Here is a 14,548-nt window from a genome sequence, read left to right as displayed (position 1 = left end):
ATACAGTAGCTGCTCACACATCAACTATTGAGCAATATGTAGCCAGTCCGATTGATCCTATAAACTCATTAACTTGCTTCCAGGTTTGTTGAGTGCTCAAGCGTCCTATGAATACAAACCGACTTCATCCCTGCCACATCAACAACTGCCATTCACTGATTCCTTTATCCTTCAAAAAAAATCTGAAAGCAACACACCCTCTGATGAGTCAGGTTACAGCTTAATTTCTCAGCAACTGTGCAGACTTAGTATACTCAATAGAAAAACCATGTCCAGATACATGGGCAGTCCCAGTAGAGTCTCCTACAGCCCCTCAGTTCCATTGCTTTCACCTTAGCCCTTAGTCCACATAGTGGCCTCTGAAAATCTAGAGTATAGTGCTGTGGACACTTTAATAGGTGAATTTAACTGAAACCTCTTAAGAGAGATAGGTAACTTTGAACACATGAATAAATAAGCACTTGAAAGTAAAAAAAAAAAAAAATCCTGGAAAATTCTTGAGATAAAGGCAGAATACAGACCTGATGGAGTGGCTTCCTGTTGGCACAGTTTATACCCCCAATGAAAGCCATGTTAGGCATGATAGGCCTAGGGTAGTCAAATACAAAGTCCCCTCGGAACAGCCACATGGATGCATGGCTGAGAACCTCCACCAAGGACACCTCTCTCTGCAGAAGTTCAGAGGCCAGACTTTCATAGGGAGTGAATGAGATATGGCAAATGTACTTCAAGGTCAGAGGGTACAGCATATTCTTGACTCTTTGTAAGAAGCTCATGTGGTCAGAAAATCTTGTGAGTAGCCTTGGAACATATGAAGAAGGGTTTGGACACTGTGTGCTCTCATAGTCTATGTCGCAGGGAATGGAGCGTTGAAAAAACACGGCAGGAATCTGAAGGTACTTGGCCAGCACTGCCCCACAGGGAAATACAGGATCCGTTAAGACCACATCGAAGGAACTGGAGTTCAGTTGCTGGATCAGGGTCTCATTGTGCAGTAGAACAGCACAAGAATTTGCATGGAGTTCTGAAAATTTTCTTATAGTTGCCATAGTTTCAAAAAACATCTTCACAAAATGTTGTTCTTCAAAGGCCTTCTTAGTGTTGGCCAGTATGTTCTTCTGATATTCTTCCTGGGTGTACGGAGAGGGATAGGTCTGGAGGGTGAAGAAGTCCTCTCCTTTGACGTACAGAGTCACCTCGGGAGCCATGACCACAATCTGGTGGCCTCGGGCATGGAGCTCCCTGGTGACATCTTTCATGCTCAGCCAGTGGCTGCCATCCACAGGAAACACCAGCACCTTTGCACCTTCAGCCCAGCGCAGGGCACACAGCAGGAGCAGCAACCCTGAGAGTCCTGTGTCCATCTCCCTAGAGGCCCAGAGCCGTAGACTGTCCACACCCTGTGCCTCCCTCGTAAGTTTATTCCTCTTCTTATCACCAGGCCACCTATCGCTCTGCATACCATTGGGTAGTACAGTGCCCTTTAGTTAATGGTCACAAAATAAATCTCACCCTTCCTTTCACTAATGTACCCATCTGACTGCCTCACCCAGAGAAAGTTAAACCTTGCTTTTCTTGCCTAATAAAAACTCCCGTGACATGCTTCTCTCTTCCTAGGGCATACTAGTTCACTTCTTGTTTTCCTCCAGTTCCCCAAACAAGGCATTGGACACCCATTTCTTTCACGACCTAGACTTTTATTAAGTTGCCATTAAACTTGGAACAGTGCTCTTATCTCCCAAAACCCCTCTTCTGGATAAGACCCTACTTCAATAGCTCGTTAAGTCTCTCCTCCAATTCACAAGTAGCAGTCAATGTATCACAGCATTCAGAACACTGCAAAGCAAGCTAGACCAAACCAAAGACAATATCCCTAAATCATGGTTCCTATCCTTTACAGTACCAGGAATATAAGGATCAGGGAGTATGATTTGAAGTATCTTACTGCGGACAAAGATGGGAATGCTGGAAAGATCTCAAAGTCAAGACCAAAAATCTGACTCTGCTGGAAGATCTCTTCAGAGTCTTGTAACCACTCCATGGAATGAAGCTGATCTTTGTAAAGCCCCTCTGGACAACACCAGCCTCTTCACTGACATAGTGAACTCTGGAAGCATCCTGCTCCCTCCCGTAAGCTGATCTCCTTGAAAGGGACAAAGAGACTGCTAGGGCTATGGCTTAGTTTCAGGTTCTGTTCTCCTGGATACTGGGGCTGCAGGATCTAAGGGCCCTAGGTAAATATTTGTTTGGGTCTTCACTGCACTCTGAGGTTTGTGATTGGGTTTCCTTTTACAATCTGCACCAGACCAGAATCCTGACGAGGATGGAATTCCCCATAAAGCATGGGCTACAATTTTCTGGGGCACTGTGCTCAAATTCAAGAAAAGGTAGATTTGAGGCTAGATGAGGGCAGGACCCCAGTTGTGGGCACCATATACATAGCCAGGAATCTGTCCCTGCCTCAGAGAATTCCTGCCACTTGGGATGAGCAGTTGCTGCCACCTCCTTCCTTTACATGCCCTGGGGCTGGCTCCACTCTCCACTAGGCAAGCTCCTTGGGGTGTGACATTCTGCACCTCTGCATCTGTGTCATGCTGCCAGGATGGCCAGGCTGAGGCTTCCCTCTGGAGAGAAGCCACCTTCTTAGGATCCGACTGGGAGCAAAACCAGCAGCTGTTTATGTGTGAAATGCCTCATATGTGCCAGGTGGCTCTGTGCATGCAGCCTTTGTATTTCACCCTTTCATGGAGGCTAGGAGTCCAGAAAAATGTTCTGCAGATTCTTTTCCGAAGGCAACTTTTCTGCTTGCTTTTTTCCCTCTGCATATTTTACCTCACCTCATACCCCACTGTTTCCCTTCTATGGCTATCTATACAGAATTACTCAAGTGTAGGCCATAGCAACTCCTGTCCTTACCATGCGCATTAAAGGAAAAGAAGAGATGGAGCTGGTGGCTGAGCAGTCAGAACCTGAAATCTGTGATTGCTGCTTTAGCTGCTGATGTCAGCGTTAACAGGAATACTCCCATCACTACATCTAGTAGAAGAAGCAGGCAGCCAGGTCCTGAAGGCAGAACCCACTTCTGCCCAAACTCCGTATGCTGCTCTTGTGCAGCTGTTCTGGGGAAAAGCACACAAGGTAACTGGGTTGCTCCCCTCAGAGTGAGGGCCTGAGGTGTGCTCACAGATCCAAAGCATATAAGAGCAGGTTACCATGTCTGAACAGTTTCTACATAGAAGCTAGGCCAAAGGGCACTGCCAGTTCTGCTCACCGAGTGCCATAAATGTAGACTAGAATCGTGAAGGGTGCGTGGCAAAGATTGGCCTTTGCAATGTCCTTGTTTCCTTTTTTATTTTAAAATGTTGTGAATCTGTGGGTGTTGCTTTCACTGCCAATTATGATTAATCCCTAGGCAAACAGTATTATTCCTTGGAACTAGGAAATGATATTTAGCACAGCACTTCGATCCTTACATTTGCCCTGGGCTGGAAATGTGCAGGTCTAACTAACTGGCCCTGAATAGTTCATCCATCCTGGTGAAACAATAATATATTATCATCCTTAAGTAACACTGAAGTGACTCGGCTGTGTATGGATGCTGTGGATGTCTTAATAGCTGACCGTCACTTGGCTAAAAGTAAACCTTGCCTCTTTGAAAGTAGTGAAGCCTGACAACGTGGGCATTCTTAGTTTTGAACACTCTTGTATCAAATCATCCCACACTAGAGGACTTAAATACACATTTAATCTCTGCATGGTGTGGAAGCCACAAAGCTGTGTTACTGGAATCACACTCCATGCACCCTAAGAGTGCGAGGTTGGTTGGTGGGGTGTAAGGAATGGCCTCAGCTGCACCTTGGTTCTACATTTATGGTAGCTGTCAGAAATAGGAAGAATTATTTCACAAAGGCTATGTAAACCTCTCCATTGTCACAAAGCCGGCGCTTATTGGAGCCTGACAAAAGGCAGCTTTCACCCTAAATGTAGCCTTGCTGGGAATACTATACACACCTGAACAAGCCGGTTATACTGGCACAGTTTATGACTCACATAAAGGGCTTTTATAGCATGGTGGCCTTGCAAAGTCCAGCACAAAATCCTGCTCCCCCACAATTATCTGTATGGTCTACGATTTGAAAACAGCAGGACAGATGACATGGGCCAAAACCTCTGCAGAGAGTTCACAAGCGGCTACAAAACTGGGTTTGGATATAGTTCAACACCCTTAAAGACTTAAATAAATGCAGTGGGTCACACACACACACACACACACACACACACACACACACACACACACCCTTTGCATCCCACCCTTTCGAGGAGGGTAGGAATCCAGATAAATGCTCTATAGTTTCTCCTCCAAAGTTAGTTCCCTGCCCTCTTTTCCTCCATCTGCCTTCTGCACTGGCCACATCTCCATATGATTAACCTCATGTCAAATCCCATTGTTTCCCTTCTATGCAGAGTTATCTGAGTCTAGGCAGTTTATTTTTTAAAGTGTGTGTGTGTGTTTACGCTCAAAGGGGTAGCATGTGCCACAATGTGCACCTGAAGTTCCAAGAATTACGTTACTTTCAGGGAGTCATTTCTCCCTTTCCGACCACGGACATCCCAGGGAATCAGACTCAGGTCGTCAGACTCTGAGACAGCACCTTTACTTGCTGAGCCATCTCATTGGCCCAGACTGAACATTATCCTCGACTCCACTCATGTTTTAAAATGTTTTTAAGATGCGTACGCTGCTTGGCATCTATGCAAACCAGCAGCCACACAAGCCCTACGTGGGCCTCCTTGGTTCGGGGATCACTCCAGAAGCCCATAGCCGTGGAGCTACCTTGCCAGGCTGTGACATCTACCCTAGTTTACTCATTCCCTTATCTCCCTGCTCCCTAACGTTCAGCATGTCATTGTGTGGCACGGTGCCCTCCTTCCACTAATCATTACAGAAGAAATCCATCGTTGGCAGTGACTAATGGCTTACCCTTCCGCCTCTCCACACGAGAAACTACTCTTATCGCCTCTTTACCAGCCAAACTCCGGTGGCCTGTGGCTGCTGCCTAGTGACTATCAGAGTTCACCTCGTTGGTCTTCCTGTATTGAAAGCAAGGTTCAGCACACTCACTAGATTTAATCACTTCTTTCATTGAGCTCAGAGAAGAACCTGATGGCTGGCGCAGTGGTTTGAATGAGAATGGCCTCCATAGGCTCACAGATTAGGGCTCAGAGAAGAACCTGATGGTTGGTGCAATGGTTTAAATGGCCACCATAGGCTCATAGATTTGATTGTTCAGATCCTAGTTGGTGGTACTGAGTTGGGAGGGAATAGGAGATGTGACCTTGTTGGAGGAGGTGTGTTACTGCAAGTGGGACTTGAGATTTCAAAAGCCATGCCATGCTCAGGCTGTCTCTCTGTCTCCCTCCCTCCCTTTGTCCTCCTCCAGTTCCTACTCCTCTTCCTCCTCTCTAGGAGGAACTGCCTCCAACTTTTGGATAAAATATACGCTCTCAGCTACTGTCCCAGCTTGCTGCCATGCTCCCTGCCATGATTGCTCATGGTCTCACACTATCAACTGTCAATAAGTCTCCAATGAAGTGCTTTTTAAATAAGTTGCCTTAGTCATGATGTCTCTCTTCACAGCAATAAAAAGTAAAACAGTTGGCATCGATTCTACTCTGCTAGACATGATATACTCAGACACACTTTCAGGATTCTTCTCGCTACAAGTTGCTTCGGTACATCACAGAACATGCTTAAGTCAACTTTGAGAAACAAAGAGATTGCTGGATCTCCAGATTGGTGCATTTCTGGTACTGTAGTGCCATTAATGATGTGGGACAATGCATTACAAATGTCTGGCCTATGCCAAATTTCTCTTCTCCGAGTTGCTGAGAGCTGTAAGCTTCTGCGCTTGCTTAGAGGATCTAGGTGGGCACTAATCTGGGCCTCTGCTGCCCCCTGTGGTTTGTGATTAAGCTCCATCCCACAGTTCTTGCCAGCTCAAAATTCTTACAAGGCTGGATTCTCCGTAACATCATAGGCGGTCTTGTGCGACACTGCTCAAATAGCAGAATGACAAAGCAAATTTGAGATGTAGCCGAGGGCAGGGCTATAGCTGTAGGGACTGGGCATAGGGCCAGGAATCTGGCCCCACCTCAGGGAGTTGCTCTCACAAGTGCTTGCGGTTGCTGCCACCTCCTTCCTCTACATGTCCCCGGGTTTCCACTCTCCATCATGTGAGCTCTGCTGGGGTGTCCTGCACTTCACCTCACTGCTCCTGTGTCATTCTGCCCATTCAGCTTGGTTGTCCAAGCTGACATGAGATTTCCCTCTGCAGCAAAGCCATGCCGGTCATACCTAACTGGGAGCAGACTCAGCAGCTGGGCAGATGTGTATATGAAGATGCCTCCCATGTGCCGCCACGCACTGTGCAAGCAGCCTGCATATCCCACCCTTTCAAGGAGGGTAGAAGTCCAAATAAATGCTCTTCAATGTCTCCTCCAAAGTTAGTTCCCTGCCTCCTTTTCCTCCATCTGCTTTTGCACCTGCCATGTCTCTATAAGTTTTCCCCCACATCAAACCCCATTATTCCCCTTCTATGGTTATCTATGCAGAATTATCTGGGTCTAGGGAGTGGCCACTCCTGCCCGTGCAGTGTCTATAAAAGGAAGAGAATGGAGCAGTTAGGGTGAGAAGCCAGAACCTGAAATCTGTGTCTGCTGTTTCAGCTGCTGCTCCCAGCATTAGCAAGAACACTCCCAAAACCACATCTAGGGAAAGAGGTGGCCAGTTCTTGGAGGAGAGACGCTATCTCTGTCCCAGGCTCAGTGCGCAACTCTTGCGGATGTGTGACTGTGGAGGATGCCCATGGAGGAGCACACTGGGGACCATTTAATGGCTCCTCTCACTGAGAGGGTCTGCCCTGTGCTCAGAGCTTCAAAGCACACAAGGATCTAGATACTATGCTTGAAAAAAATACTCTAGGTATTGGGTGTGCTGTTGACTCTGCTTGGTCAGAACCCTACATCTCAACTAGATTCAAGAAGAGACTGTAGCAAAGTTTTTCTAACAGGTTTGACTTTGCCTTTTTAAATTTTTGTGAATACCTGCGTATCTTTTAGCATTAAACTATTGCTGAGTCAAATAATTTTATTTCCTGGAAGATTGATTGCCCAGCACCTTAAGACTTAATTTCCCCCATTTGGGGGAAAATCTGCGCCAGGGATCTTCCTCTGAAAAAGCTACAGTTTGTTCTCCAAAAGTGTAGCTAAAAGTTAAAAGGGAAATGAAACAGGCTATAATCTCAGCAACTTTTATGACACTCTGGGGTAAACAAATAAGTGGCTTTCAGATCATTTAATACATAATTACTAAACATATTTTTAAAATTTCTAATATTTCTCAATAATTGGCCACCCTTAACTTGGCTTTTTAAAAAAAAAGGTTAATTTTGTTGGACATGGTGATACATGCTTGTAATTCCAGGGTATGGAAGCAGGAAGAGCAGGAGTTCAAAGTTGCCATCAGGGGGCTGGAGAGATGGCTCAGAGGTTAAGAGCATTGCCTGCTCTTCCAAAGGTCCTGAGTTCAATTCCCAGCAACCACATGGTGGCTCACAACCATCTGAAATGATGTCTGGTGCCCTCTTCTGGCCTGCAGAATACTGTATACATAATAAATAAATTAAATAAATATTTAAAAAGACAAACAAACAAAAAAAAACAAAGTTGCCATCAGTTACACAGCATGGTCCAAGTCAACCTAAACTATAATGAAACCCTGTCTTAAACAAGTGAGTAACCTTGTAGAGTGGGTATAATGCTATTCCCATCATTCCTGTAACAAGTCATTAAGGCCTCAGGAAATCAGTTCACATTTATCCTCTCCAATGAAAGAATATCAGTGTTTCCAAGATTATTCTCTGCCTGAAAGTTTAGGGCCAAAATATAAGTGAATGCCTCAAAATTCCAGTATTGGCTAGTCCCATGCTAGGTCTACACTCAGCTTTAACTTGGCTTCACAATTACCACAGGTGTTGGAAATATCAAAAGAATTTCTAAAGTACATCAAACTTGTCATGGCGTCTAGGGGACAGAGATCAGAGCAACTTGACGAAAAGCTAGCTTTCACTTGAGTGACTGACTAGATGAGGCACCTTGAACACATCAGTAAAGTCCATGCTATCAGCAAAGATCAAGGTCTAGTCTGGTTGTGGGAAGTCCTTTTGTATATGTGTTGCCTTTATTGGTTAATGAATAAAGAAGCTGTTTCAGCCAGTGGCTTAGCAGAATACAGCTAGGTGGGGAAAACTAAACTGAATGCTGGGAGAAAGAAGGCGGAGTTAGCAAGATGCCATGTAGCCACCAGAGGGGAAAGATTCAAGCTGTCAGTTGTAACCTTGCGGGTAGGCCATGACCCTTGTGGTAAAATATAAAATAATAGAAATGGGTTAATTTAAGAGATAAGAGTGAGCTGACAATATGCATAAGCTAATAGGCCAAGCAATGTTGTAATTAATACAGTTTCTGTGTGATCATTTGGGTTCTGGGCAGCTGGGGCCAAACAAGTGGCCTCCTACAGCACCAATCCATTACTGCCTTGGGAGAGGCAGAAGGAAGAGAGCAGACTAAAGTTCTTGGGGCATCAGCAGAGAAAATCTTCCAGTTTTGAATGAGATTCAGCAGCTCACTCAAATGGATTGGTTGTCTGCTGAAGGCAAAGTAACGACACCAGACTGAACTGAGACAATGTTACATCATATGACAAAGAGAGTATAGCTGTCATTGAGGATCTTGAAGTGGAGAGACTGTCCGCATTCACATAAGTGGTCCAACATCATTACAAAAGATCTTGTTAGTAAAGGAGGGAAACATATGACTTAGAGATGTGGGCAAGCTCCACCACATCTCCATGGAGACAGAGTGCCATTGAATTACAAAAGAAAAACCAAGATGGAAATTTTCAAGAAAACCAATAATGTAAAAGGAATGGATTGTGAGAGATAAAATCAAGTCTATCCTATCTGAATAGCCAGAATTCTCACATCAAGAGGAATCAACAGGAGGGAGTTTTTAAAACACTGTTGAAACATGGAACCAAAATTCTAAACTATTTCATTAGACGTAAAGGTAAGAGCAATGTGAAAATAACACGAGATGGCAATGTTGGGAGCAGATAGGTAGGATATCTGAGATGTCACTTAGTGATCAGAGCAAAGTACATCGCCACAACGCTAGCGCCTCCGTGTACCGAGCCAGCTTCCATGCCTACCGGTGACAACTATCAAAAATGCTAATAAAACCTCTGCAAATATTGGTGACTATGAGGTTGGAAACAGAAGGTAGAAGACACCCTTTTGGGAACTGGGGAATCTCAGGAACACAGACATACAAAACATCAAATGTGACAATTTGGATGCACCCACAGAAGATTTAAAAACCCTGGTCCTGTGTGACTCTGGAGCACCTGAACGAAGGCTAGTAACCATGGAGACAAATGTAAATGAGACCACACATGCTGACAGCTTCTATTTCCACTCTCAAGTAATAGTGAGCACATTCCCAGGCCTCCCTAGAGAGAATCATTAAGGATTCATGGGTAAAAAGTCCCTTCATCTTGCTGCTGAAAACCGGAAAGCAATAAATGTCTACTCGAGTCAAGTCAGCCCTCAGTTCCTCTGCATCTGCTCAGCGTCAGAAGAACTTCACCCCTAGAAAGACAGTGCCCACACAGGTGAGGAGTGTTGCTGTGAGTCAGTCCCAGGACAGACAGACAGACCGTCGGTATGGCAGTGCAGTCCCCTCCGTGAACACTGTAAACCTCAAATGTCAGTTACGGATATTTTGAAAACTGAAAATATCAGAGACAGATTGTGGCACAGCCATATCTGATGGGAATGGCAAAAGTCATAAGGCCAGCCTAGCGGCCTGACACAGATTCAGCAAAGCTGAGTCACGTGATGGCCGCCACGCCACTTTTGGTTTTCATCTCTACCTGCTGCATATTTGGAGGTGTTGTGTGACATTTTATTTGTGTTCTGACAAATAAAGCTTTCCTGGAGATCAGAGGGCAGAAATAGCCACTAGTAAATCATAGAAGCTGGGAAGTGGTGGCTCACGCCTTTAATCCCAGCACACAGGGCAGAGACAGAATCTTTTGGTCTGAGGATTCAGAGAGGCAAGAAGTCTAATGGCTGCTGCTCTGCTTCTCGGATCTGTCAGTTTTTACCCCGATATCTGACTCCTGGTCTTTACTGATTAAGATTAATTAGGATCATGCTTTATGGGAGACTCTTAATATTTGCACAGTTTGAGGCTATTGTATTGATGGAAATTTTCTCATGAATTATTTTTGCCTTCTCCCAGTAACACTGCTTCTAAGCTTCTCCAGGAAAATCCTGAACATACTACCCTTCCCGCTTTTAGGAAAACATCCTTATCTACCTTAAGGTCTTCCTTATGCCTTGAAGGATATGACACACACAAAGAAGTCAGAGGTTTCTTCATGAGGCTTTGATATATTCTTGAAACATCTGTTCCTATCCTTAGGAACAAGATAATCAAAACAAAGCAAACTTAAAAAGGTTAACAAGATTCAGTGGGCTGGAGGAGTTGGCCACAGATCAGATTGCAAGCCTCTTCCCCTTATACACTCAGGCAATTACGTGGCATATACAGCAACAAAGTTAGGTTAGATGAAGTTACCTCTGCCCTATACAGAGACTTTAAGTGTTGGGCAAAGAAGGATGTAGAAAGATGGTAAAAAGAATGAGATGTCAGGACCTCCCTTTGTTAGAAAAGTTAGCACATGCTGAGCCACTGTGGTTTCATATGAGCAAGGAACAACAGAATGCCAGGATTAGACATAAAGACAAATTCTATAAAGATATAAAATACAAAGAGTATATTATGCCAGAATCTGGAAAATAACTGCAGCAACTTTAGTCTGAGAATATTTCTTGGGCACTCTGACCATTAAGAGTTAATAATACACTACTCAGGACATAGCAATCTGCCTGAAGTAGCTTGGAGACTTGGTTTTGGTCTAGCAACTGTGTAGTCACAAAGGATACCAGCCTGAGAACAGGCTGTCATATGCCTCTAGATTCTTAGAAACTGGGCTATGGAGTTCATGAGTAAAAATGGTTATAAAAGATAACTCTGTTCTGTCACAGTGTCTCAATGATGACTAAAAATATGCGAGGAAGAAGTGAAACACATGCCCAGAATCAAACTGTTATGATCTATGTTTTGGAACAACATTAATCTATCCCTGCTTACTAAATTCTGTATAAATAAAGAAGCACTCTGGCTGCCAGTCAGTCAGGCTGCAAGGTTCTCCTGCCCATGATGCCTGGCTCACTCCTTCCCTCATTGACTCCCTACATCCTCTCAGGATCTGTCTACCTCCAGGTTGACTCCTGGCAACATTCGAGAGTTCAAGGTTAAAAAAAAAAAATTCCCTGGAAAGCTAATGACCACATCAAAATGAGATATTTAGAAAACTAGACTGTTGTAAAGATAAATTATGGCTCCAATGCAGACCTGAGAGAGTGTCTTCCTGTTGGCAGAGTTTATGCCCCCAATGAAGACCATACTGGACATAAAGCCCCCTAAAACAACCATACAGATGCATGGCTGTAAATATTTACCAAGGACATCTCTCTCTGGAAAATCTCAGAGGTGTGGTGCCCCAAAGGAGTGGAACATATGTGACACACGTACTTCAAGGTCATAGGGTCAATGTGTTCTTGACCTTTTCTAGGAATCTCATGTGGTCAGAAAGCCTTGTGAGCAGCCTCGGGACAAGTAAGGGCTGAAGTCGGACATGGCAGCTTCAAAGTCTGTTTCACAGGGAATGATGCAGAAAAACCACGGAAAGAACACCCAGGTACATTGCAGACAGAAAAAAAAAATCAGGATCCGTTAATACCACATCAAAAGAACTGGAGTTCAAGTGTGGGAGCAGAGCCTCATTGGGCAGCAGACCCCTCAAGTTACCTCATGGAATGTTGACGCAGTGTTTTTTACTTTCTGTTATTTTTAAAGGCATCCTCACAGAAAACTTCACTTCTCAGAAAATTAATTACCAATTAGTACTGAAAGCGACATCTATATTATTCCCTGGTGTATGGAATGCCCTAGGGATTCAGAGAGCACATGGCCTCTCCTGTGAGAGCCAGGTTCACTCCAGGCTTACTGCCTGCTCTAGGAAAAGGAACTGCCCCTCCCTGGAGCCAAGATCTGAATCCCCCAAACTACTGCTGAGAGTTGGAGAGCAGGCTCAGTTTCTCTGGTCTGGGGCTCCCAAGATCCTGGAAATAGCATGTTCAGGTGGGGGGGCACTGTCCTGACTAGTGGACATGCTCAGTGGACACCCACCACAGCTCCTTGGTCCCATTAGACGCCCTCACTATTGCCTCCCGTTCTTCTCACTAGACACTCAGATCCTGACTCATCGACAGAGGACGCCTTAAGGATTTAACCCACCAAAGCTTTTGGAAAGATGAGCAGGTAAATGAGCAACTCAGAAAAAAGACATAAGGAAACCAATATTGGTGGAGCAGACTTTGGATAGGGGCTCAATACAGACCTGAGAGAGTGGCTTTCTGAAGGCACAATTTAGTCCCCCGACGAAAAACATATTGGGCATGATGGGCCGGGGGTACTCAAACACAAAGTCCAACCTGAAGAGCCAGATGGATGCGTGGCTGAGAATCTCCGTGAAAGACACCTCTCTCTGAAGAAGCTCTGAGGCCAGGTTCTCAAAGCGGACATAAGCGATGCGGAAAATGATCTTGTATGGCAGATTGTAGAGAATGTTCTTTACCCTCTCCAGGAAGGTCATGTGGTCTGAATTCCTTGTGAATGCCCTTGGAACATATGAGGGAGGGCTTGGAGCCTGGGCAGACTCAAATTCAATGTCCGAAGGAACGAAGCGCAGAAGAAACACAGTAGGAATATTCAAAATTTTCGCCAACACTGCCCCACAGGGATACACAGGGTCTGTTAACACGACTTCATAGGAACTTGAGTTCAGATGCTGCATAAGGTCCTTGTTGTGCAGTAGACTACTGCAAGCACTCAGGTAGAACATCGATATGTTTTTCATAAGTTCCATATTGTTTAAAAACATCATGACAGAATATTCTGTCTCTAAGAACATTTTAAAGTAACCCAGCGAGTTATGTTCATAGTCTTCCTTGGTGTACGGGACAGTGTAGCTTTGCAGAGTGACAAAATCCTCTTCTTTGATGAACGTGGACACGTCTGGAGACAGGACCACTGTCTCGTGGCCTCGGGCATGGAGCTCCCTCACAATGTTCTTCATGCTCAGCCAGTGACTGCCCTCCAAGGGAATCGCCAGGACCTTCCCACCCTCAGTCCAGGGAAGGGCACAGAGCAGGAGCAGCAGCCCTGAGAGTCCTCGCAGAGACACCAGGAGTCCCGTGGCCATCTCCGGAGAAGCCCGCAGCAGAGGACCTTCCTTGCCTGTCTCTACCTCCAACATGAGTTTCTTCATCTTATATAACCATAGAGTCACGTTGTACAGTGGCATGTCATAGGTGGGACAAGGCCCACCGTCAGTTAATCATTGCATTATTAACCCATGCCTGGCCTTCACCTTTGTCTTACCCTTCCAGCTCTGCACAGAGAAAAACCACTCTTAACATCTCTCTTCTAGAAAGACTCCTGACACCTGCTGCTGCTCTCTGATGAGCCTCAGTGATGTATGCTATGAATATGTTCTATTGCCATTGGTTAACAAAGAAGCTACTTTCGTCAGGGAAATAAACTGTGCTTTCAGAAAGCCACTCTCTCAGGTCTGTATTGAGCCCCTATCCAAAGTCTGCTCCACCAATATTGGTTTCCTTATATCCTTTTTCTGAGTTGCTCACTTGCCTGCTCATCTTTCCAGCAGCTTTGGTGGGTTAAATCCTTAAGGCGTCCTCTGTCGATGAGTCAGGATCTGAGTGTCTAGTGAGAAGAACGGGAGGCAATAGTGAGGGCGTCTAATGGGACCAAGAGCTGTGGTGGGTGTCCACTGAGCATGTCCACTAGTCAGGACAGTGCTCCCCCCCCCCCCCCCGAACATGCTATTTCCAGGATCTTGGGAGCCCCAGACCAGAGAAACTGAGCCTGCTCTCCAACTCTCAGCAGCAGTTTGGGGGATTCAGATCTTGGCTCCAGGGAGGGGCAGTTCCTTTTCCTAGAGCAGGCAGTAAGCCTGGAGTGAACCTGGCTCTCACAGGAGACTGTGACCCTGGCTCCAGATGTGTCTGTGTGTATCAAAGCAGAGGCCATGTGCTCCCTGAAATCCTAGGGCGTTCCATACACTAGGGAATAATATAGACGTCACTTTCTGAACTAACTGGTAATTAATTCTCTGAGAAGTGAAGTTTTCTGTGAGGATGCCTTAAAAAATAACGGTAAGTAAAAAACACTGCGTCAACATTCCATGAGGTAACTTGAGGGGTCTGCTGCCCAATGAGGCTCTGCTCCCACACTTGAACTCCAGTTCTTTTGATGTGGTGTTGATGGACCCTGATTT

General features: G+C 45.3%; 1 protein-coding gene across 4 annotated transcripts in view; it reads right to left on the bottom strand.

The window, feature by feature from the left end:
- Positions 1–14,548, bottom strand: part of LOC125405343 (UDP-glucuronosyltransferase 1A6) — a 54,626-nt gene that overhangs the window by 15,608 nt on the left and 24,470 nt on the right. Inside the window, exon 1 of one of the 4 annotated variants that reach the window (XM_048441767.3) lies at positions 12,590–13,498. The exons of 2 other annotated variants lie outside the window; for them this stretch is intronic. In XM_048441767.3, the coding sequence (XP_048297724.3) occupies positions 12,590–13,453 (864 nt within the window). In that variant the 5' untranslated portion in view covers positions 13,454–13,498. Of the gene's footprint in view, positions 1–521; positions 1,380–12,589; positions 13,499–14,548 lie in introns of those variants that run through there. One more of the 4 variants, XM_085696913.2, reaches the window with a different exon arrangement.

The sequence above is a fragment of the Myodes glareolus genome, chromosome 1 (assembly GCF_982192425.1).
Source record: "Myodes glareolus chromosome 1, mMyoGla1.1, whole genome shotgun sequence".
Lineage (NCBI taxonomy): Eukaryota > Metazoa > Chordata > Mammalia > Rodentia > Cricetidae > Myodes > Myodes glareolus.
This window is presented reverse-complemented; position numbering and strand designations above follow the sequence as displayed.